Raw genomic sequence first — 25,573 nt, forward strand, 5'->3', positions numbered from 1 at the left:
TGGTGTTTACATTTGAAATTGCTGCCAGAAGGGAAACCAGGGTATGCACAATGTAAATGAAGCCACATCTTCTGAAATCAACTTTTCTCCTAAGCAACACACTTGAGCCAGGGTGACATTTTAAATGGGAGTGTTGCTCGGAGAGCTCAGAGGGGTAGCTACACCGACAACACTGTCCTGCTAAAAATACTTTGCTCTGTGATAGATCTTTAATACATCTACTTCAGGGCTTTGCACCAACCTCTTTAACAACACTGAATTGCTTATAAACATCATGATAAATTATCTTCACAAAAAATAAAGTCCATCTTTTGGAAAACGAGTTCAATACAACAGTTGTAACAGTACAAAGTCTGTCTTACGAATCCATATCAGAAAAGCCATCATCAAATGTAAATAAATCTCTTTAAAGGGACACAGCAAGGAGTCTAAAGCAAAAGGCAACTATTTCATTAATTGTCACGGGAAGCAGAAGCAGTGCTTCCAGGATGCAAAAAGGGCGCACGGCATCAAGTGACATCTGTGGGTTTACAATCAGTAGTCACTGTCCTGTAAACACTGAAGCTGCTGGTCTGGCCGCAGGTTAAAATCAGTAAATTGCATTTGTTTCACTACATCCCATACACAGAATGGCTACACCAATCAACAAAACTGCAAAGGAACGAAGGCTCTGAACTGCACCTCTCCTACAAGCCAAGTAAGTGTCAAGTACACAGAAATGCTGACATTATAAATAAACCTTAACATTACTTTAAAGCATTATAACATCAGGCTAACAAGCCTAAACCTTAGACTAGCAGCGAATTTGTAACTGTTTAAAAATATACGTAAACTCTCAGTCAGTCAGATATAAATACATAGTGTGATGTGGCGAAGATATCATCTCTCATTCCCAAGCAAAGCTCTTGAGAACAGAATCAGAGATGGAGACCAAGGAGCACTGTGGTCAGAGAAGCTCCTGAAGTTTTGAACAGCTGCGTTCTACCAACTTGCATTCACCATTACCTGAAAGTGCATCTTTAGATCTGCAGAATCATCCCCATATTTACAAAAAAGTACAAACACTGCCATTTTGCTACACACTATCTAACTTGCCTAACCCTAAAACTATCTAACCTTTTCTGTTAAGTGCAAAAAGCACGTGAAATGATACGTGTGCTGAAGAACACAAGGCCACGGGCTGAAAATGAGGCGGTGCTGCCCCCACGAATCCCAGCAGCTGCTGAACCCTTGCTGCACAGCTGTGAAATGGCCGAAGCAAAAGCTAACGCAGAAATCAAAGAACAGCGTGAGCCCAGTAGCTTAAGTGGTGTCTAAGACTGCAATCTCCATTCCCATGCCCTCTGCACACACTCAGCACCCAGCACTCGTGCCTTTGTCACCAGTTTCAGCATAAAGGCTGAATCCAAAGGACAGGACAGCAGCTGAGCAGGAGGGGAAAATGCACAGTTACTGTCATGGTGCTACAGGACAGCTATGGGGTGCAGACTGAGGACTCCTGCCTGCTCTCTGGGTATCAGTGCCCGGGTGTGGGCTGGCAGCCATGCAACACACGGCACACATACCTGCTCACAGACCACACACTCATGCAGCTGTCTGCTGCACCAGGACACTTGAAATGCACCATGGCTTCAAGGACCTCTCTCTCTGTCCATGCTAGGAAATCTTGTTAGACACCAAGTGAGGCGTCAGGAGGTGGCATCGCAGCAGGAGAGATGCTAGCAGTGCTGTGTGTGCCAGACATGGCTGTGGGTGAGAAGGCAGAGGGAAGAAAGAGGATGAAGGAGTGTGCCAGGACAGCAGTGAGCCTGTGCCTCTTCTCTGTCTATACTTACGGTTTCTGACTGTGTCAACACCTGCCCGGGCAGCATCAACCTCCTTCCCAACGCTTTCCTTACTGCCCTGTCTAAAGCTAGGTACTCACCAGGTACTCACACAGCACTCCTCTTTCCACTCAGCGCTGAGAACCATATATCTGCCCCCTATGATGTTAACTGTACTGCCTCCCTATGTTCAATGTAAAGGCTAAATCCAGATGTTTCATCTTAAATGTAAAGAGTTAGCACCTCTCTTCAAGGAAGTCTTACAGACTATGGAAGAATCCCAGAATTGTAGGGGTTGGAAGGGACCTCTAGAGACCATCGAGTCCAACCCCCCTGCAAAGCAGGCTCCCTGCAGCAGGCTGCACAGCTCGGCGTCCAGGTGGCTCTCGAATATCTACTGAGGAGACTCCACAACCTCCCCAGGCAGCCTGCTCCTGTGCTCCGTCACCTCGCTGTGAAGGAGTTCTTATGCACACTCGTGCAGAACTTCCTATGCTTCAGTTTGTGGCCGTTTCCCCTTGTCCTGTCGCCACGCACCACTGAAGAGTCTGGCCTCATCCCTTTGCCTCCCACACCTTAGATATTTATAAGCATTAATCACATCCCCTCTGAGTCTTCTTTTCTCAAGGCTGCGCAGCCCCAGGTCATCCAGCCTATCCTCATATGGGAGATGCTCCAGGCCCTTTATCATCTTTGTTGCCCTCCGCTGGACTCCTTCCAGGAGATCCCTGTCTTTTTTGTACCGGGGAGCCCAGAACTGGACACAATACTCTAGGTGAGGCCTCACCAGGGCAGAGTAGAGGAGAATGATCACCTCCCTCGCCCTGCTGGCCACACACCTTTTAATACACTCCAGGATGCCATTGGCCTTCTTGGCCACTAGGGCACACTGCTGGCTCATGGCCACTCGTTGCCCACCAGGACTCCCAGGTCCCTCTCTGCAGAGCTCCTCTCCAGCAGGTCATCCCCCAGCTCGTAATGGTGCACGCGGTTATTCCTTCCCAGGTGACAGACTCTACACTTGCTCTTGTTAAGCCTCATCTGGTTCCTCCAGTCTTCAGGCACCTCTCCCATTCTCCAAGACCTCTCAAAGATGATAGAGAGCGGTTCAGAAATCACTTCTGCCAGCTCCCTCAGCACACGTGGACGCATCCCATCAGGGCCCATGGATTTATGTACACTGATGTTGCCTAGACGCTCTCGGACCATCTCCTCCCTCACCAAAGGGAAGCCTTCCATTCCCCAGACTCTCTCACTTACCTCCAGGGTCCAAAATTCCTGAGGGGGAGTCTTTGCAGTGAAGACAGTGAAGGAAATATTAGGCCTTTTGAGATACCCAGTGTGATTAAAAAAGAAAAAAATGGTATGATCCCTTTGATATGCTGACCTTTACAGTACCTGAAACTGGAACAGCTTTAATAGAGATGCTCAACAGAGTTTCTTCTCTTAAAAACTTTACAAGAGCTTTCCTATCTCAACTGCCCAGGAATCCGTTTTGTCTTCAAAACATGCTAAGAATCATTTTGTGATGCAGAGAGACCTTAAATGCCAAGTGTGTTCTTCTTAAGATACATTTTCATTCCAGTGTGGCACTCACCTACTTAATCTCTTCAAACAACATCTGGGAATCAGTTTATGGAAAAAGGAGAGAAGAGAGGGAAAGAAGAAAACTGAAAGCCCTTGTATGCATCAGCAGGATCCACTTGGGCAGCTGCAAGGAGAGGAAGTTTGTGTTTGTGTCACCTTGCTACCACAACGCTGGCCCGAGACAGCCTTGTTACCGGGATGGAAAATCCCCACGGAAGGATATGTCACAGCATGGGGCCCTCCCACTAAAATACTCTGACCCAAGAGTTTCGTGTTATTTCAGATAACAGATACTAAGCAACAGGGAGAGACAGCCAGCCCCTTAACAAGCCAGGAACACAAAACATTGTCAGTTACATGCTGCAGGATGATGTGCATCTAGAAAAACAGCCACGCGGGTTTATTTCCTTGGGCTGAAGAAGATGGTCAGTACCAAGCTTAAAAACTTATGTGTGTCTTCTGCAACAAAAAGTGAAGCTTTCCTCTCCATGTTTGAGTCAGCAACTGGAAAGACTGCAGTCTCTCAGCTACCCCAAGCGCAACAAGCAGTTTCTCTGGCTTTCTGGACAACTACTAGCAGCAACGTATTCAAGATTTCTTCTCTAACTTATGAGCTTGATCCTGAGAAGTCACAGCCTGAAGTACAACATGCTCCTGCTGCTTGTAGCGCCGGTACCACAGGAGCCACAGGAGCTCCAGTGGATCCTTCCTGTCCAGGTTCTGAGACAATCCTACGTCTAGGGATCAGGAGATGAGGATCCACGCTGTCTCCTCCTGCACAGTGCCCAGCGTTTCCTTCATAGCAGGAATCCAGCCTGCATGCTGAATAATGGTAAGATGCAGTCTACGTGGTAGTACGTAAGAGCATGCCTAAAAATTAAACTAACAATTTAAACAACAAACAACAAGTTTCAGAGAGAACAGGAGTCAGTCCTCTGTATGCATCTCCACGACAGCACTAAGCACCTGCTGACAGGGAATCACTGCAGGCAGCTGCCATTTCTGCACGTCTGTTTTGTCTGCTTACAGCTCTGTCTGCTGGTAGGGATGAGCGTGTTGCACCGCCCACATCCACAGCCTGGTCCGCACCACGACTGCAAAGCGCAGAGCACAGGTAACGAGCGGATGCTGTTGAAGCTGGCGGAGTGCTCAGAGTACAGACTGCCTCAACAAAACCAAGAGCTAACTCCACACACAAGTGTCTCCAACGCAAAACAACGGCTTCTGCACGTTTCACAGTTAGAGTGAAGTTTCCTGAAGTAACTGGAGATGTTTTTGTAGACGCGCTGAGAAGAGGAACCCTCTCAAAGCTGTCGCTCACGTGACAAATTCATGCCATCCATCGCTGAGTTTGCTATTACTGTGCAACAAGGAGAAATGTGCTGGCTGGCTAAACAGGCTCTGGCCTATGCTAGAGCTGAAGGAACTCCAGGGAGCAAATGCACACAAACACAACAATGGCAAAAACACACAAGCCCCCTGCACCACAGCTGACTGCTCGGGGGGCAGGGAAGGCTTCAGTCACTGTAGAACCAAAATGTGGCAAGACCAATGTGACTGTAGACACGGACAGCAGACACATGTAGTGTAGTACAGGACCAACGCATCTGCTGTAGTTCCAGTCTGTAGCAGGAAGCTTTGACAGAGCCGCTGGATCCCTGCAGCGGCAGCAGGCAGGTGGGCAAAGAGAGATGTCAGTCTCACAGAGATGAGAGAGGGCCGAACTCAGAAGAGCACACGCTCATCTCAGTGGGAAGATAAAACTCACTGAGTTGCTGGGCCCACAGCTGCTAACAACACCCACAAAGTACTCAGAAAAGCTGACTAGGTAAGTGAGTTTTCGTGGCAGGTATCATATCCCCAGTCTCCAGAACCCTACAGTATGTTACATGCACTCTGCAGGCGTCAGACCTCCTATGACTCCTGACTCTGTATTTCACTTCAGCTCTACTCTACTGCTGTGCTAATTCACTTCAGAGAACACTATAGGGTACTTGTTTTACACTACTGAGTTACAAGTCTTGGAGCTTGCGTTTAAATAACAGCCCAACAAACAAGTGAAAATGAGATAACACAAGAAAAGACAAGAGGAAAAGCCTGCTGTTAAAGATAATGCTCTCAGTGATAGAAAATAGTCAGTATACTGCAATTCTGCCTCAGGTATTTTTGTTCCTTTTTTACTTTGGAGTGGTAGCAGCTGAAATTCAAATGCCTTTTAAACAGGCTTTGTTATCAGCTTTAATTGATAGGGTACTCTAAGAGCTGTTTGCCCTTCATTCACGCTGTACAAATGCAGTTGAAATGAAGTCTCTGAAATAGCTGGGCTCAACTGTTCTAGTACCTCCTTTCTTCCAAGTACATGAGGCTTTGAGAGAAATCTTCTCTCCTGTGTTCTGTATTCTCTCTCTTCTCAGGTAGCACTGTTTCAGCTGTGTTATTCCGACTGGTCCAAGGAGCTCTCAGCAGCTCCTGTCTTCGCCTTTTTTTTGGTTTGGAGGTTACTGTAAGCATTAATTTAAAACAGCACATTTTCATTTACAGAAAGAGGCATCAAGTTTTTCACTGGAATGATTTTCTAAAAGAAAAAGCAGAGAGGAGAGGAAGAGTCTTTGTGAAAGCAGATGCAGAAATCTTGGCATCTCGGAATCTTTGTTTGGCCTCGGTGTCCATACACATAAAAAACAGGGAAATGGTTTATGGAAGAGCAACCCAAAGCAAACATCTCAAATGACACAAGTGGTACATAACAGTTACTTGTAACAACGAGGCACTATCTTTGAAAGACAAAGTGGAACCCAGTACTATCAAAGTGTAATGAAAGGCACACTCATAAACAACACTTCATCACCAGTTATCTGCACTCAGTTTTACTGAACTATCTTGGCATCTACAGTAGTTGTGCTGCACCGATTCTGAGCACACGTCTCCATTTACCGTCCTCCTTCACACACTGACATGCTATCCACTCTCATCTCTCTCAGGCTTCCAGTTTTTTTTTTTTCTGCTTGGATTTTTTCAACATATGAACCTAAAATGCAAAGTTTTTAAAGAAAACGAATGAGTATTCAAATATCTGCAGTAACCTATTAGCAGGTCTAAGACAACTAATACACGAGTAAAGTGTTGGAACTGCAAAAAAAAAAAAAATTAAAATACATAGCTGAGTGAAACACCTATCATTACGAAGTGCTAGGATTAACTGCTTTTTACATAAATAGGTACATACAGGTTTACGTATATAGCGTGTACAGAAGTGTGTATGTGCATATATATCAGTGTACAAGCATGTACACATACAGATAACACTGACAGCCACTAGCCTTAAAGACAGCAATACTTCTCACTGGAAGGCCAACTTCAGTGTGCACTCTCTCCCTCCCCACCCCCAGCCCCCAGGCTTAACACATTCCCAAACACCTGAGTTGTGACCCTCTTTTTAACCCATTTTTAGTCTGCAAGTGCCATTCTTTTGGTAGCCCTCCCAGTGGCGATACGTGGTCTCTAAGCCCATAGCAACACATTTCTGTGAATTAAAAAGGTTTCCTTAAGTTTGCAGACAAAATGTTTATTTCCCAATTTCAGTATCAGAATAAAAGTTAATTCTTAGGCAGCTGATGCTCTTTTTCTTCCGCACATATACTGAGATATTAGGGACAAACAGACACTAACGAACTCAAAAGTCTCTTTTTCTCAGGTCTCTCCTCCTCCAGTATTCCGTCTTCTCCTTTGCTGCCTTCTGACTGATCTTATCTCCTCCAGCATGGCCAGCACACTCTTTTGTCCTCACTCACTGGAGTCCTACCATGGCCCTCATAACTACCACCTGCTTCAGGGCAAGCAACACTGCCTGCAGATCTCAATAAGAGATAAAACGGAGTCACTTGGCTGAAGCTCAGGGACTATCTTCTTGAACACAAGCCCCATCTGAGCCGCTGGAGAAGGCTGTCAAACCTCTCTCTGTAGAAACAACTGTTTGCTTACCCAACAATTACTACTCTGGGCTGACTAGCTCCTTTGAAGTTAAGTATCAGAACACAATGGATGAGCAAGATAACTGAATAACGTAACTGAAGAAACAGTCAGTTTTTTTGTGACCAACTTACAGCCATTACCTTTGGTCCTGCAGCAGAGATAATAATCTGTCCTGGGGCTTGAATCCAGGGCTCTCCATCAACTTGAACTGGAATTGGCTTTAGGAGTGTTACACGAAAATATGAGCCCTGGGCTATGCGGATGCCTGAGCGAAAACCGCTTTGGACTTGACCCTGTTAAGAAGTAAAAGCCAAGATTATCAATCACCCCAGTCAACAAGAAGCACAAATATTAGCTGCACTTGAGCTGGGTGGATACAATTTTATTCTCTTAAGTTTCAAGTACAAGAATTGCTTAAGCAAAATCGGCACAGGATGCCTTTACTGGTGCAGAATGAATTACTCAAGTCACTTTATGAACAACAACCCAGCATCTGCATGCTGCCAGAGGCCAAATAACTTACACAGTGGAGTCATTTGGACTTTTGTGTTGGTAACGGAGCATGCACTCAGAAAAGTTGTTTGCTTCTACTTCCCCCCTCCATAAAGTAGTAAAGGCATTTTCAAAACAACTAAGCACAGACTTTGGTGCATGTGGGACTCCAAAATCTAAAAGCACATAATCACACAACACAGGGAGTTTTGCCATACTCAACTCCAAATTCGTCTTGAACTAATGGATCAGCGTTGACAGTAAAAAATGATGCAAAGTCAACTTTGCTTCTAAAATTTGCCTTGGTGAATATGTACAGATGCCAAACGGGAAGGGTAAAAAGCTTAACACATGATCAGAAAAAAGGCACAGGTTTGTTAAGATTTAGATTCTGAAGCAACACGCACACTCCTTGTTTGCTCTAACAAAACCGAATTACTTCTCATGGAATGTTTTTATGTTTGTCTTCCCCAAATAACTACGTTACAAAACCGTAGAGCTGGCTGTCACCAAAGGTTGAGTTGTGCAACCATCTACCTTTCCATTTTTGGTGATTGTATGGATTTGTTGTCTCCACTTACCTGACCACATATAATTTTTCAGCAGCAGATTTCTTAATAGAGTGGAACAGATGCAAAGAGAAGACAAGAATAACTCACCATCCCACAGGATGGCATTGCTTAAAGCAGGCCGTGTCATAACACATAACACACGAAGAATTAAAGTTAGACCGACTGCACTACAATATTTGCTGCAGAACTGTATACCAATACCATCTGCTTCACGTAGCACTTGATCAAACACAGTATTATCAGATTCTCAGACATAGGTATTGGAAAGCCTGTGGCAGATAATAAAGCTGCCTCTCTAAGAGGAATCTCTGCCTTGATTGTGCTCAGGTATGACAAGACTTTTTGTAAATATACTAAGTGAAGACGTGTTCTTACCATATTGAAATCTTATGAGCTGTTTGTTATTTACACCGTTATACACTACACGATAAAAGTAATGCATTCCATAACATCTATGTATACGTGTATTCGTGTTCCATACCTACTTATACAGGTAACCTTTGAACCAAGCATTTTCTCAGGCTCTTTTAAGAAGTTCTTCACAATTCTCATGCTTCTCATGCAGCCATGAGTTTCTTCACTTTCCATTCTATCTGCTGTTGTCTGGCACCTCAATATGGGTCTTCCAAGCAGGCTAACACACAGGCTACCAAGGGGCCCTGCAGCCCAGGAATGGGCACAGCAGTTACAGCTAGCTGCTGAACAGCTGTTCACAGACAGCTGATGCTGCCATGAGTTCTGTTTATGGTCTATAACCACTTCTGTACTACATAAAAGAACCTGAACAAATGATGGTACAATTCCAGCACCGACCTATACTTTTTAGGACTATTCACTTTTAAGGTGCAGTTTATTATGAAAATAAATCAGTCTGACAAAGTGTTTTTATCGGAGAGACTCACTACAACATATTTCCTCTATTGTCAGTGGGGTGACAACTTACCATGTGAACCACGCCAGTCACACCAACCACTTCCAGCAGGCCATCATCAATGCGTGGTTTCTCAAAGCGGTCAGCACTGTCAGTGCCCCAGAGATCAGCTCCGGACCCCCAGCTGCACAGAGAACACACAGTGACCACCCCACCTGCAACCCCTGGTCTGTCAGGATTCAACAGCTCGGCACTCTGCTCTTCTCCAGTGGGACGGAGAGCTGAGTTTTCCTGCACTAAGAGCAAGAAATGCTCTTCTAAAACTTGGAAACATTCTGCTGAGATCACTGAGATGCGAAAGAAGGTTTTGCATTTTGTGCAGTATTGACCTTCTTCATTCAAATCATTTGCTTATTCTTTAGGTGCACTGACTGCTCACTGCTAATCCTGGTCTTCTCCACAGCTCTCATGTGCAACATATGCATGAGTGTACGTGTGTGCACGTTTCTGTGTGTGTATATAAATACACGTGTACCAAAGAACATCCCACACTGGATGGGACCCACAAGGATCATCATGTCCAACGCCTAGTGTATGAATGAAAAGATGAAACACATTCAAAGTATAACAAAAACAGATGCAGAGAGGTTTAAGGCTAGAGCATATCTGAAAAATATAGTACAGCTGCATGAATGGATGGCTGTTTGTACACAAATAAAAAAAAAGGCACTCTTAATCACCAGCAAATTTAAGGAAGTCACATTTCCTACATATTTCCCTCCCGCTCCCTGCTGGTGTCAGTGCAGCCTCTGAACTGTGTGAAGGTTTCCTGAGCTGGGGGCTTCTTGCAGCTCCCTGGACAAGAACATCACCAGCTCCATACGTATCTGTCCCTGGTGAAGATTCCACTCCTAATTACAGTTAGGACGCAGGAGAAGTAGCAGATATACAGGGGTTTGCACTGGGAAAACAAGGTAGTGACACCTTTTATTGCAGCGTGACTGTCACTTTCAAAGGTCAGAAAAGCAATGTTAGAATGGTACTGAGACTCCTCGGGTGCTGCTGCAAGCCCAGAGTTGGGCAATAACCAAAACTACCCAGGTAACAACCACCTGCCAGTCCAGACAGTTTAACCACGGTGCTGCTGCTCATACAAAAAGCAGCACTGCCACACGTACAGGCAGACACGTCTCCACAAAGGTTACCTTCTCCCATTTTTACCTGGGTATGTTAATAAAAATAAGTCCTTCTATATTTGGTAACTCCACCACTCGCTGGTCAACCTGAAGCTTTATGTCCTTATGAAGGTTTCTGGTATGGCTTATCTTCTGCAGCCCAACTTTCACATAAACTCCTTTGTTGTGAAACCTAGGAGCAGACAAGCATCATGTGAACACACACTAGCACTGTTCTCTACCAGGTACGTTTAAAGCGTTCTTCAAATGAAAAGCTCTATGAATTCTTCTAGCTTTACTACAGAAAGAAAGCTAAGCCACAAAGTTCACTTAATGCACCTTTTAATTAAGAGAGAATCACAGAATGGCCTGGGTTGAACAGGACCTCCAAGATGATCCAGTTTCAACCCCCCTGCTGCTTGCAGGGTCGCCAACCACTAGACCAGGCTGCCCAGAGCCACCTCCAGCCTGGCCTGGAATGCCTCCAGGGACGGGGCATCCACAGCCTCCTTGGGCAACCTGTTCCAGCGCCTCACCACCCTCGCAGTGAAAAGCTTCCTCCTAACAGCCAACCAAAATCTCCCCTGTCTCACTTCAAAACCATTCCCCCTTCTCCTATCGCTATCCACCCAGAAGAACTGTGCTGTGAAGGCATGCGGAGATACGGAGATGCAGAGAGGCAATGCTTCTTTGAGAAATAAACGTTTGGGCTGAAAACTGTATTGCTGATTAGGACCTAGGAGCCCCCATGGAACATTTTGAACCATTTTATCATGCACTGACAGAATAATTAAGGCACAAAGATAGAGCACAAAAACTTCATTCTGGGCTTTACATATTGCTCATTCATTTAAACCAGACTCAGTTGCAGAAATTGAAAACATGCCTTGTAGTGTTAATCGGTGACAGAGCTCTAGTGTATCTAATTTTAGAGTAAAAAAAAGATGAGGAAGATTTTATGGCATCCCTAGAGATGTCAAAATATTTTAAGAGTTATGTAAACAAACGCTAGTCTTTTCTTCTACAGTGGAAACCTTGAGAAACACAGCGACCTTAAAGGACCTCGAAATAAAAAGCATGAATTTCCATTCTTTGAGCCCATTAGCACAGGGGTGTCACTGGAATCCCACCTGCAGAACGTCCCTAGCATTATGTCTGAGTTGTGGAGATGTTCACATGGCGAAGGCAGACGATTCAGCACGTGGCTTACAGTCCACTCTCCAGACACTGCTTGGTTCTTCTAAATTATTATACTGGGAAGGATTCATTGTACATGTTAACAGTTTGAAAAAGAACTGAAATATAGGCACCTGATGTAAGACCATTTAACATATGCTTCCACTCCAGACAAGACCAAGAGGTGTGGCTATGCCAAAACAGGCTCTGTCCAATTTGAATGCATTAGTTACAACTGGAAAATAATATAGGTAAGAAACAGAATACTTTAAGTGCCCCCGAGAAGTAACAACTTCAGTTACATCAAGAGAGAAGCCTGCAGAAACTAAAAATATGACACAGAGCCATCACTGCAGACAAAGTTCTGAATTATGTGACTGCAAAGCAAGTGCTATAGACCTCTGAGTCCACAGCACGCGTTGGGTATGGCATCCCATGGCACACAGCAAAGAGCAAAAACTGCCAAAGACCAAACCCTATCACCCCATTCTTGTCTATGTATTCCATTTCAGCTGTGAACCGTGTCAGGACACAGAGACAAAAAAAAAAAAAAAAAGAAAAAGAAAATGAGAAAATTTGACTGCCGTGACATTACCATGCTGAAATCTACCTCGTGGCTGTGAAGGTGACAGACTTTATGATTGAAACTGTTAGCCAGGCTTGGAAGGGTGAACCTTGCACACCCAACTAGGCAGAATCACTGCTGTTTTCTCACTCTGAATCACTGCATCTTCATGTAGGGTATGATTTGGTGGGAAGAGTGCAAGCCCAAGTCACCAGTCTGCGGCTAGCTTTAGTGAACAACAAACTAACTTGCCCCATTGGTAGAAAGAAGCATCATCTCCTAAAGCAAACCCTCGGTTACATACATTGTGCAGACGGCAGTTTCACCACATTTAACTAGCAAGGTAGGAAAGACAAGTCATCTTTGAAGCACTTTATTTGTGCTCAGTGTCTTCAAGGTCTGTACTGGGGCGTGAGGCTCGCACTGCAGCCACTGCTGTGAATGACGGTGGTGGGGACGAGGGAGGAGGGCAGGGCTTTCTGAGCAGGGCGTTCATCCCCACCGAGCCTGTGAGCCTCTGCGTCAGCTCGGCTGCAACGCTTGCATCATTACGTCACCCCAGAACTATTTGGAACGCTCTGGAGTACAGACACTGAGGTAACATCCCACTGCTCCGATCAGCGTGGAGACCCGGCCTATTCAGCCCAGGAATGGCCCTCTGGTTTGTTTTCCTACCATCACTGCACTGCAAACACAGCCAGCATTCGACTACTACCAGCTCTCCACTGATAAACCCACAGGGCTACACCCTTCCAGAAGGGCAGTTCTGTTAAATGCATATGCCAGAAGAGATGAGGTTAAAAGGCGATCCTATGCAGGACCGGTTTTGTGGACTAGGGAAGTATACAACTGCTTTTACCCCTGAGAGAAAAATCTCAAAAACACCCTTTTCTCTTAACAAGCCTTCCAGCCGAGCCTCCATACAGTCAGGGAGACACGAAACCATCTACTACACCACGAGCTGAACTGCCTCCATGGCTGTTAGCCAAGCAGCAAGGATCTCTTGTGGTCAGAGCAAACAGGACGGTCAGCAACTGCTTTCCAAGCTCCTGAAGCCAGCCTTCACGAGTCACTAAGAAAAGCCAAACGATGCAAGAAGTCAGACTCCTCAGAGCTCCTGCCAACCGCTGCGTACCCTGAAAGGTAAGGCTTTGTAAACCCTATGTGCCAAGCACTTCCAGAGGGACTGCAGTTTCCCACGAACACTAACAAGCAGGTGGGTAACACCACTTGGAAGGAAGCAAGCATTCCAAGTGCAGTGCTCAGCTCAGAAAGCAGATCAGGCAAAACAGGGCGAGCATCTGTAACTGGTCCTGCACTTTGACAGTCCCACCTGGGGGATGCCACCACGACAAAAGCTGATCAGTGACTTTCTTCTCTGACCAGCACGGGTGACTTTCCGAAGGCGATGTCACTGACAGTGAAAGAACTTTACCAGACTCACTTTCAACAGACCCAACACAGACAAAGGTCATTTAGACACTAGCTGTTGAAGCACTTTAAAACGCGGAACTGAGAAATCCATCTATAGTTTCAAACCACGCCTCTACTAGGAGACAGAGGAGTTTTGGATCCTTGCGAAACAATTCTAAAATTGCATTAATTGCATTAAGACGTGCAGAATATTCTCCCTGGTTCACATGACAGCCACCAAGCCTGCCGCTCACAGAGGACTCCTGCAAACTTTTGGTGGCACAAAGGAGACATGGTCTATTCTCTAACAGGCAACTCTAAAGACTGCTCCAGGACCCCATGAGAGTGGAGGAAAGAAGGCAGATGGCCTGATGCTCAGTTTTATGCTGTGGGAAGACTCATAAAACCTGACATTCAACAACACAGAAATCACGACTGCCAAAACACGTTGCCGTGTTCGCAAGTGAAGGACATCATCACTGCACTGGTCTTGAGCCTGTAAAGACACTGCACAGCACGAGGCCAGGGAGCGCGCAGTTCCCAGGACAGTGACCAACCTAAGGCATTGAACCAGGAAGAGCACACATGCCCATTTTCTTCCAAGGGGTACACGAAGACTCTGACTGCACCACCTGAAAGGTCCCATCTTGCATGCAGCACTGTTTGCGTGACGACTGCTGCAGCATTTGGTGTTGAACTGCCACGCTTTTCAGTTAATTCACTGAAAAAAAGAAGAGTGCGCTCATCTGGCTGGCAAGATTGTGCATTTGCATACCCTGGGAAAGCAACAATTTTAACAATCATCATTACAGACACTGAAAGGCAGCAATTGTGCCAGCACCATTAATCTCCACAAGCTGCTTGTCCTCTGCAAAACAGCCCTTCAGCATCAATTCATAATTCATACCTCCTTCTCAGACCCTGAATCACAGAACTATATAGCCTTTCAGATTTGCAAAAAAAAAAAACAACAAACCCAAACCACAGTTTTTCCCACACACTCCCCAAGACATGCTTGCACCATGTCCACATGTGCATGCTGAAGGTCTGCAAGAATATCAAGTCATCACCTACTGCACTGCAGACGCTGCACACCATGAGATGGTAAAGATGAGAGAGATTAAAAGCACACAGGGAAATAAAGATCAAAGCATAGCTCTCAAATATCGTGTCAATAAGTAAAGGACAAGATCAGTATCTTACTCAGTGTTTTAGGAAATAAATGAGCAACATCTGCACAGATAAAACATACAAGAGAGGTGAGTCTGCGTATTACTGCACAGAGAACAGATCAAAGAATATTCTTAATAGATGAGACTGGAATACTGTGCAGCTGTAATAGCTTGTTCTGGCAACTGAGAGGCAACTCAGAGGATATCAGCTTGCAAACAAAAGGGAATAAAGAGCAGTCAAGAACAGTTCCTGTGAAGAGCTACTGATTAATTACACAAATGTGATTTCTTTCTCTCGTCAGGTTCAGTAATTACAGGAACAAAAAGAAGTGCTGTTATCGATTGATCTGCATGCCAGGAAGGACAGAGGTTTCTTTCCACGACTCTTTTTTATTAAAGAATGGCTTGGGTTGGAAGGGACCTCAGGTACCATCAAGCTCCAAGCACCTGCCACCAAGTTTCACTAGCCAACCCCTAGATCAAGTACTGGATCAGGCTGCCCAGGGCCCCATCCAACCTGGCCTTGAGCACCTCCAGGGATGGGGCATCCACAACCTCTCTGGCAGCCTGCTCCAGCACCTCACCACCCTATCAGTAAAACACTTCCCCCAGACATCTGCTGTAAATCTCCCTTCCTTTAGTTTAAAACTCCTTTAGTTTAAAACTATCTTGTCCTATCACAATCCACCTGTGTAAAAAGTTGATTTCTCTCCTGTTTATAATCTCCCTTTAAATAGCAGAAGGCTGCAATGAGATCCCTCTGCCACCTTCTCTTCCCCAGGCTGAGCAAGCCCAGCTCCCTCAGCCTGTCCCCATAGGAGAGGTGCTCCATGCTCTGCTCATCTTGGTGGCCCTCCTCTGGACCCTGTCCAACAGCTCCACATCTTTCCTGCGCTGAGAGCCCCAGACCTGGATGCAGAACTGCAGATGGGGCCTCACAAGGGCAGAGTAGAGAGGGACAATCCTTCCCTGTCCCTGCTGCCACCCCTCTTCTGATGGAGCACAGAATACCATTGGCCTTCTGAGCTGCCAGAGCACACTGCTGGCTCCTGTTCGGTTTTTCATCCACCAGGACCTCCACGCTCTTCTCCTCAGGGCTATCCCCAAGGGGTTCTTCTGCCAGTGTGTATACATAGCTGGGATTGCCCTGACCCAAGTACAAAACATTACCACACTGCCTCACTTGAGACTCAGAGAGATTTAAAAAATTGTAATGACCAGCACGCAGATACTACCACAGCACTAAGCAAGGGTGGGAAACGTGCAGTGTGCAGCAGCACTGCCTTCTCTCCTGCTAAAGGCTTTGAATAAGAGATATTTCCACGACCGTCAAATTTCGCTGAATTTGACATTGAAGTTATTGGCAACTAAGTACAGCGAATAATAATAATGGGGCCTCCAAAAATTTCTCTTGTGTTCCCCCTTGGAAAGCAGAGGAAAAGAAAAAAAGAAAAAAAAACAAAAGGCCAAACAAATGGTATGTCTAAGAGTTCATGGCTATTTTAACTCCTGCCTGTGCCAGCTTCGCCTTGAGCAATGTTATTTGTGAATACTTGTAGCAAGATTATCGGCCTTAGCATAAATTAGAAGTTGTGGGATGCTACATGATTTACCCCTCCCCTCTGCTTCCCCCAGGATTACCTGCTATTAAATTTCCCTGGTTCTTCTTCTCTAGCATGATGAAAGTCCAAGCTCAATTCTGCATCAATGCCAAGACCACAGTAATTGTTCATCTGTACAATCTGTCAAAAAAAAAAAAGTATTATTTTTTCAAGGCTTATGTTTCTAAATGCAGACGTTCCAAAACTTTTCAACAAAAGTAAGAGTTGAAGATGATTCTTCCAAGTTATTTGCATCTTGACAAATGTAGGAAAACATTTTCCAGAAACAAGGCACTAAAAATAAAGCAGTTGTTGATATGTGTTGTCATTATTTCCAAATTATTACAAATTTCCACATTTAACTGCAAGAAGCAAGTATAATAAGGCAGACATAAAAATAAACGCAGAAATAAAGCCAACCCAACTTCTCAAAGCGATTCTATGCAACAACTACATCTAACTTACTAAACACTAACACCACTATCATTTTTGGCAGCAATCTTATGCCAGATGAGTACAGAACTTGACTTCACCTACTGAACTGCATTTTAAATAGCTCTCAGTGCAACAACCTCAAGGTTCCACAGATCTCTACAATTTCTCCTATTGATTCTTCCTCTGTACGCCAGCTCGCTCCACAGCTTTTCTATCCCAGCCATTGATTCCTGCACACTCAATCTTTAAGAAGCAGACCAGGCACACTCAGGGCAAATCCATCCCCGCCTCCACCAAATAAAAATACCTAGAACTTGAGCAACTCCAGTTCTCTAACTGACACAATGCCTATGACTTTCCAGCAACTGGGCTAAAATCTTAGACAAGGGCTACTATTATTACAGCTTTCTCTTTTCTTTTTTGCTACCCCCTCTTCCACCCAATTTCTTGATTTTGTCTGAAAATAAACAGAATCAGTATCCACAAAAGCTCCTTAGTCACCACCAACAATCTACGCTTCTATTTTCCTAACAGAAACAAGAAATGCAAACCAAAGTTCAGGGCCTTTCCCTCCAAGAATATAAAACAGATGCTGCAGATACAGACACCCAGCAGCAGTAAGATGACAGGAGGATTTACCCCTCTGTACTTTTGTAACTTACAGTCGTTTTTTTTTGAGCTGTAACAAGAAAGACCAGAGCAGCCTTTTTTAAATTTGCGATTTTTCGCTCAGCACTCCAGTTTCACTAGTATTCCGGGGAGTGTTTGTTTGGCTTTCCTTCAAAACGTTTTTCTTACTTGAGAAATCCATTTCTTCCCAAGCAAAGCAAAAAGGCACACCACTGACACGTAAACCTCACCTTCGGAGGCTCAGGCTCTGCCATGACATTCTCTGCACCCTCAGCAGGCTCTTCAGCATCCAAGAGAATAGTCCAGCGGTCCATCAGAATGTCGTCCGCTTCATCCACAGAAATCAACACGGAGTAGGGGTCCTCCCCACTGTAGCCAGCTCCCCAGCCCAAGACTCTTCCTAAGTCATTACCTGGCCAACAACAAAGATCCCAAAGATGTGACACCATTCTGTAAGTTAGCTAAAAGCACCAAGAACTGTTTCAGCTCTGTACTACAAATCGAATCACCGTAAAGCGCTCCAAGCAAGTCACGAAAGTAGTGCAACTGGACTGAAAAGTGAGCCATCATAAAACATACCCCAGCGTTGTAGCTGCACGTGTGCTTTGCGTCACCTACAGATATACTGTCTCATTTGAAAAAATTCCAAAAAAGGCAATGGAAGAGACTGTTATCAAGCCAGTGCACAGCTGAATTCACTGGCCTACAGCGCAGTGGGGGTTGCCAAGGGGAGAATGTTTTGCCCTCTCCAAGTGCTGCCCCCTCAGACACAGCCACAGCAATACTCCTGCAGCACGACCGGCTGACGAGCTGATCCTGGCTTGCTATTCCAAGCTGGCTAGAACTGAGTCCTGGCATCCTCAGCAGTGGTTTCTCAGGTGGATAAAGGAAGACAAACCTCCTGGAGGATCCCCAGGCGCAAAGCCTCAGGCAGAGATCCAGCTGGATTTCCAGCTGTTGGACCCATGCACAAGCTGCATGCAGGCCAGTCAGCAGCGAGCTAGCACCGGGGGCTAGCCCACCCAGTGGGGCACTATGTGCATTAAACTGTGTGGCAGGCACACCTTCAGGCTGGGCAGGAGAGATCCACGCTGTACTAGAAGATAAACTTTTAAAGAATGCGGGCCGACACCTGCTGAACTCAAACCTCAACGGTGCGAGAAAGTAAAAGCTAATACAACCCTGAGCTACGTGGGAAGATGTTTCTGCTGTCTGCCTCCAAGTCCGCGTTTCTATGTTCACCATTTAGAGCTTGTGCCTACGACAGTCACTCTTGCCAGCAATTAGTCCTGCCAATACACAACACAGAAAAGCTATGGAGAGCGAGGGTCTTCAGCACGTACTGAGTAGTCCTCAGAGTAGCACTTGCCCCAGTTCTCACCTGTTCCTAGAGGCAGGATGGCAACAGGAGGCTCTGAGCACACCAGCTTGTGCCTGATCTCCTCCAGCGCGCCAAGAACCCACCCCACGGTGCCATCACCTCCGCACACCAGCACTCGGAAAGAGGGGACTTTGGAGAACATGTGAAACCTCCATTGAGAAACAAAGCAAAGGGGAAAAGAAGCATTACAACGCAGTACAAAAAAAAGCAGTCTCTACCTATGTTATTTAACATAACACATCATTGCTGAATTTTTAAAAAGAGTGAGAACCGCACTCTCCTATGATTTTTTGCAGCTGGACACCAATTGTTAACCACTTATTTCCTCACCAAACAGATCTAACTGTTCACAGCTTCCCTATGAACATCCGTAACACTTCACATTTTTGTAGAGGCTCTGAAATTTTTTTTCACTTAGTCATTCTGATGCTGCCAAGTGTGGGATTTTGACAGGACTTCTTGTTCACAGCACTATTTTGTTTGTTCTCACTCTTTTTAGCCTTTCATCCCACGCAACGGGACATCCAGCAAAATAATCTTTACTCACATTTCACGACAAGCAATAAGCAAGTAGAAGCATTCTGCCGTACAGCTACAGAAATACTTCTTACTACCAGGCAATACAAAATGAACTAACTACCACAGCTGCAGCCTCAACTACATTAGAAAGACAACAAAATTACACAACTCTGACCAAAAAGTTTGTGCAACTTGTTTTACTTGCTTTCTGTGTAAGCTGTATTTCTCTCTTGAAGGCGTTTATTTTGAAGGTCGTGCCACAAGAGTTCTTTGTTAAAGCTGCACTGAATAACGAGGCTACTCCGAGCAGGCTGCAGTCACTGCTTTCAGTCTTATGAAGAGTTAACAAAATGGTGTTGATTAAATCTAGTAATTGCTTCTGCCTCCCTACAATCACATTATGTTCTGTTCCTCAGATTGAGAAACGGTGCAGCTGTGATCGGGCAGGCCCCGTTAATTCTGCAATTGTGGCCAAGTGTCAAGAGTCAAAATAGAAAATCTTATTCTACTTTCCTGTTAAGTTTCCACAGCATGTTGGAGGAAATAAAAGCAAAAAATGAGCATTTTTGCAAGGCAACATGACATTTCTCTTTTGGTATTCATTTATTTATAAAATATTCTTATTTTTGACGATAAGTATACTTGCATTATTATGAAGTACAAGCGACTTTGCCAGCATTGAGATCTGTTAGACTTGATATAAGTATACACATCAGGAACTAATCTGCTCTCTATAGGGAAGAGGGAAGTCAAAGCCTATTTTGATTACCAGGAAGAACCAGTCTGATCCACTACTTTGCCATCCAGGCAAAGAACAGACACAATCAATAACCTTATAATAACAGAACCTGATCTTGCCTTAAAAAAAAAAAAACAAAAAAACACACCACAAAATACTTAACAAAGTCACACCAATAACAAGGAAAAATATGACAACTTACCCAGGCAAAGGACCACCATTGGTAAGTTCAAAGACCTGATGTGGATTCAGCAGCTTTCTAAAACAGTACAGCAGGTCCCGACCTTTCAGACCACCGCTTTTTGGATTCACAAATACAAGAAGTGGCCAGCAGTTCTGCGGTATCTTGGAAGCCTGAATGAAGGAAAGAAAGGATTAGACAAAATCATGACTAGGCAGGAAGATTACTACTGCACTGCAAAAGTATTTCCTAATACTTCCTTGATGCTTAGTAAAAAAGAATCCGGATTCAATACATAAGACGACTCAACATCTAGGCAATCAACAAGGCTAGCTACTGATTTTGTTCTTCTGGAAAATGAAGTTTCCTAAACCCACTCCAACTACACAGTCTGGCCTAGTGTTAAAAACAGAGGCATCGCCTTTCTACCATGTTTTCAGTAAAAAGTACATGACAAAGAATAGTGTGAAGGATAAGCTGATTTCCAGAATCATGCAGGAACTGAATATAATCCTTGCAAAGACAGAACTTCTTCCAAAAGCAACTGAAACTTTTCACTTAAATTTAGCGGTTGCCTTAAAACTCATGTTAATTTACAAGGAAAATTGTTTAAAGACGAAGGATTAGTAAGAGGCTGAAAGCTTCTTATAAAAATACTTATTTTAAATCAGTAAGGCTGGAGGAAAGTCAGTGTTACTCCAGTCCTCAAAAAGGGCAAGAAGGAGAACTGGGAAACTAAGTGACAGTAATTTCACCTCTGTCCTAGGGAAGGTGATGGAACAACTTATTCCAGGTGTCATCTTCAAGCAAGAGGAAGAAAAGGTTATCAGAAAAGGTTACTGCATTCTCCAAGGGGAAATCATGCTTGACCAGTCCGGTAGCCTTTGTGGATGTCATGACTGGCTGCATAGATGAGGGGAGAGTTGTGGATGCTGTGCACCTTGACTTCAGCAAGGCCTTTGACACTGTCTCCCGTAACAACTTGTAAGTAAGCTTAGGAAGTGTGGGACAGATGAGTGAACAATGAGGTGGACTGAAAATTGGTTCACAGTCAGAGCTCAGAGAGGTGTGACCTGGAGGCCTGTAGCTAGCACTGTCGCCCAAGGGCTGGTACGTGGACTGGTTTTGTTCAGCATCTTCATCAATGACCCACAGGAAGGGACAGAAAGAGAAACATAAAATCACCAAGGTTGGAAAAGACCACCAAGATCACTCAGTCCAATCATCCACCTACCACTAGTATTACCCCACTAAACCATGTCTCTTAGTACAAGAGTATACCCTCAGCAAGTTTGTTGACGATACATAGCTGGGAGGAGTATGATGACACACCAGAAGGCTGTGCATCCGTTCAGCAAGAGCTGGACAGGCTGGAGAGTTGGATGGAGAGGAACCTTAATGAGGTTCAACAAGGGCACACGTGGAGTCCTACACCTGGGAAGGAATAACCACACGCCATCAGTACAGGTCAGGGGCTGTCCTGCTGGAAAGGAGCTCTGCAGAGAAAGACCTGGTTGCCCTGGTACACAACAGGTTGACCACGAGCCAGCAGTGAGCCCCTGTGGTCAAGAAAGCCAATGGTATCCTGGAGGGCATTAAAAGAACATGGCCAGCAGGTTGAGGGAGGTGGTCCTCCCCCGCTACACAGCCACAGTGAGACCACATCTGGAGAACTGCATCCAGATCTGGGCTCCCCAGTTTGGGAAAGACAAGGAACTGATGGAGAGAGCCCAGCTGAGCGCCACAAAGATAATCAGGGTCATGGAGCATTTCCCTTATGAGGAAAGCCTGAGAGACCCAGGGCTGTTCAGCCTGGAGAACACTAAGAGGGGATCTTACCAATGCTTCTAAATATTTAAAGGATAGGTGTCAAGTGGATGGGGCCAGGCTCTTTTCAGTGGTTCTCAGTGACAGGATAAGGCACAGATTGGAACACAAGTAGTTCCATCTGAACATGAGGGAAAACTTCTTTACTATGAGGCTAACAGAGCACTGGAACAGGCTCCCTAGAGAGGCTGTGCAGCTTCCTTCTCTGGACATATCCAAAAACCCACCCGGATACCTTCCTTAGCAACCTACTGTAGGAAACCTGCTTCAGCAGTGGGGTTGGACAAGATGATCTCAGGACATCCCTGCCATTCTGTGGTGCCTTCCTTACACCACTGAAGTCTCTGCTGAAGGGCTCTCAAGGCACTGCAGTGCTGCAGGCATCCTGCTGCCCTTCCAGGAGCCACACTGAGGGCAGTGCCTGCAAGCGGCACATGGGGATTTACTGAGACAGCCAACGCATCGCATGGGGATGATGGGGAGAAATATCCCCTCTGGACTGGTCTTCAAACACCCCATCATCCACGCAGTAAGATGACTTATAAATGACTCTAGAAAGACCAGGAAGCATGAAAGCATCTTTTTATTCATCCAGTCACAGCGTGCAGGTAAACAAAGCTGTGAGGCAGGTGCACATTAAAAGTCTGTCGGGCATTTCAGCAAGTGTGCTTTGAAACAGAAATGTCTGCCACAGTCCCTAAGTCATGGCAATTTGTATTTACAAACTGGGCAGCATTCAGGGAACACTCATTTGTCACGCAGCTGACAGGATGGACCCAGGAAAAAAACAACAATGCTAAAGAGAAGTCAATTTAGACATGAATGATTCAGGAGGCAGCGAAGAAGCTGCATGATAACAGCTTGCAAACACAGGAAGAAATCTGAACAGCTACAGAGAGAGGAGACAGCACCCAGACAGCGTCACAGCTGCTGTCCATACTAACTACCAGGACTGTGAACTGAACCTCAAGCTGGAGAAATCAGGCCACTTTGTCAAGCAAAGGTGGGGAAGGAAACTGGCATCCACTGCTGAGATACCCATGTTACTGCTGCATGTGAGCCAGCTCAGATGGCTGGAAAGCAAACCATACTTTGGGGTTTGAATACTGATTCAAGAAATTTCCTCAAATGATGCTTTTGTGGAAGAGCTAGGCACTAACCTTCTGCTAGATGCGTTAAGATACTCCAGCTGCATAAAAATCTCTTCTCTGTGTCACTGCTTGCATGAGAAGTATCCTCCTCCATCAGCTGTGACTGCTAGGTACAAAGAGAAAATGCACCAGGAAAACTGGAACGCCAAGCAGGTGAGAACGCTGACTGAGGAGAAACTCATTTCTTCTCCTGCCCCTTCCTTCCTCTTGCTTTACCTTCGGCCATAAAGTGACATTCTTGGCTAAAGACATGACTGTTTTGGCTGACAGAGAGTCAGGGAAGTCCAGAACGTTTTCTAGCTGCTGGTGGAACAAGAGTGGTGAGACAAAGGTGGCAAGGCTGGTGACACAAGGAGAGACAACCCAGCTGCTTCCCCTGAGTAACCACCCTCTCCCACACTGCGAAGAATGATGAGTCCAAAGGGGCCTTGCCTGCATGTTCAGGCACCACTGGAAAAAGAGAAGCACTCACCAAAGCAAGCCCTGTGAACAAAAACTGTGATGCGTTTATGCCTGTAAGTATACGGAAAGGATACCCGTAGTCAGTGAAGGAAATCTAAACTAAACACTGCGTGCTCCTGCCACAAAAAGGAAGGATGTCTTGCACGGTAAGGTCAGCAGCTCAAGGATCCTCACATCCGAAGAAGGGGATGGATTTCCTTCCCTCAAGCCACCACAGGCATTATACAAACAGCAAACAAAGTCCTGCTTTTCAGTAAGGCCCTTTTTGTTACTCCATCAGCCACGTTCCATTGAGAATTCTGCCAGCAGGGGAAGGCAGAGCGGTGCTGAAGGGAAAAGCTGCTTCCCGCCATCAGGGCAAACTGGGCAGCTTCTGCTCTGCCCTGCGTTCCCGCTTAATCAGCTCCCATTTTTACCTCGTCAAACCTTTTTCACTTCCTAAATTTGAAAATTTTATCTCCAGTCATTTGAACTTCCTGAACAATATGGGGTATCTAGAACCTCTGCCGTGGCCCAGGACCCAGATACTTGTGGAGTTTAAAAAAACCAAGGGGTGGGAGGAAGAAGAAGGAAAAAATGAAATAAGGAACATTCAGCTGTGAAGTTCAAAATAAACAAAAACTTTTACAATGAAAGAGTCAGAGAAAAGAAACCAGCCCAAACCTTATATCGAGTGCCTTACTAGAACATGGACAAGAGCGGTCAATTACCTTCTCTTTCTTAGGAAAGTAATTTTTAAAAATATTAGTTGTGAACATTTAGAAGAGACATCGTAAGCACATGTTTTGTACTGCTTGCTTTTCCAGACAAGATCTATGCACCAGGTCTAAAACCAAGCAACTAAAATCACTCACAAAGAACTTCAGGGAATTGCACTGATTTTTGAGACGTGGTAAATTCCAAGCCATCCAAAAGCACAGCCGTGGTGTGAAATCCTACTCAAGCACATACAACGTTGCAAATATCTATTCACAGTTTCCACAAAATTGCCATCTAAATTTCATATTTCTCAAGTGTCAATACTGTACCAAAAAAACAAAAAAAAAGGTGCAACATCCACCCTGACCGCTGCTAAAAGTCACAAGCAGCTGCAAAGAATTGCCTGGAACAAACAAAACATCTGCACGCAGCACAAACTGAAGAGTTCTACCACACAAATACATCCTCGTTCAAGTATCTTCCAGAGTAAATCCCCAGTTATAACCATTTAGGACTGAATGTGGCTGTGCAGACTAAACAAAGCATCCTAGCAAGGGCAGAAGCCTTTCACGTGCGCTTACCCTTACATTTAACTTGCTTCTCACCACTGCTTGTGGTTAAAAGGGTAAGAAGTGCTGCAAAACCTCTCTGAAGGACCAACCTGTAAGAAAACAACAGGTTTTCCATAGGGGCTATAAGTCCCAGGACAAGCTCCCAGGCTTGCACGGCAGAGCAGAGCCACTCCAGCGCTGCCCGTAAGGCACGGGCCCCAAGGAGAGCTCCGTGCTGCTCCCTGCAAAGCCCTGCAGGATGCTCTGAGCTGGGGACGTGACTCACTGCTGAGGACTCCCTTCCCCTTCGGTCCCAGCTTCCACGCTCTGCTGGAGGGAATTTGCTGCGTGTTTCTCAGAGGCAGCTAGCGGACGGCATGTGATTTAGGCCTTCCGCAAGTCACTGCACGTTGCTTCATTTGTCAGGATCCGCACAACGCAGCTTCAGGCTCCAGCAAGATATTTATTACTCACGCTAATCCTCTCCCTGTGGCGTGTACTGTGTAATCACATCAAACGACATCAGAGAACACGGCGTTCTGTACCCCAGGCCCAGCACAACACTTACGGCCTGCCTTC

At 45.4% G+C, this 25,573-nt stretch overlaps 1 protein-coding gene across 1 annotated transcript in view; it reads right to left on the reverse strand.

Moving 5' to 3' along the window:
• The window catches only part of DGKQ (diacylglycerol kinase theta), an 82,634-nt gene continuing 60,214 nt past the window's right edge, over positions 3,154–25,573 (reverse strand). The window contains 9 exon segments of the mRNA XM_021379985.1: positions 3,154–6,408; positions 6,411–6,438; positions 7,523–7,675; positions 9,390–9,501; positions 10,539–10,685; positions 16,460–16,560; positions 17,715–17,896; positions 18,866–19,014; positions 20,326–20,477. Coding sequence (XP_021235660.1) covers positions 6,341–6,408; positions 6,411–6,438; positions 7,523–7,675; positions 9,390–9,501; positions 10,539–10,685; positions 16,460–16,560; positions 17,715–17,896; positions 18,866–19,014; positions 20,326–20,477 — 1,092 coding nt within the window. The 3' untranslated portion in view covers positions 3,154–6,340.

Source organism: Numida meleagris, chromosome Z, assembly GCF_002078875.1.
Source record: "Numida meleagris isolate 19003 breed g44 Domestic line chromosome Z, NumMel1.0, whole genome shotgun sequence".
Classification (NCBI taxonomy): domain Eukaryota; kingdom Metazoa; phylum Chordata; class Aves; order Galliformes; family Numididae; genus Numida; species Numida meleagris.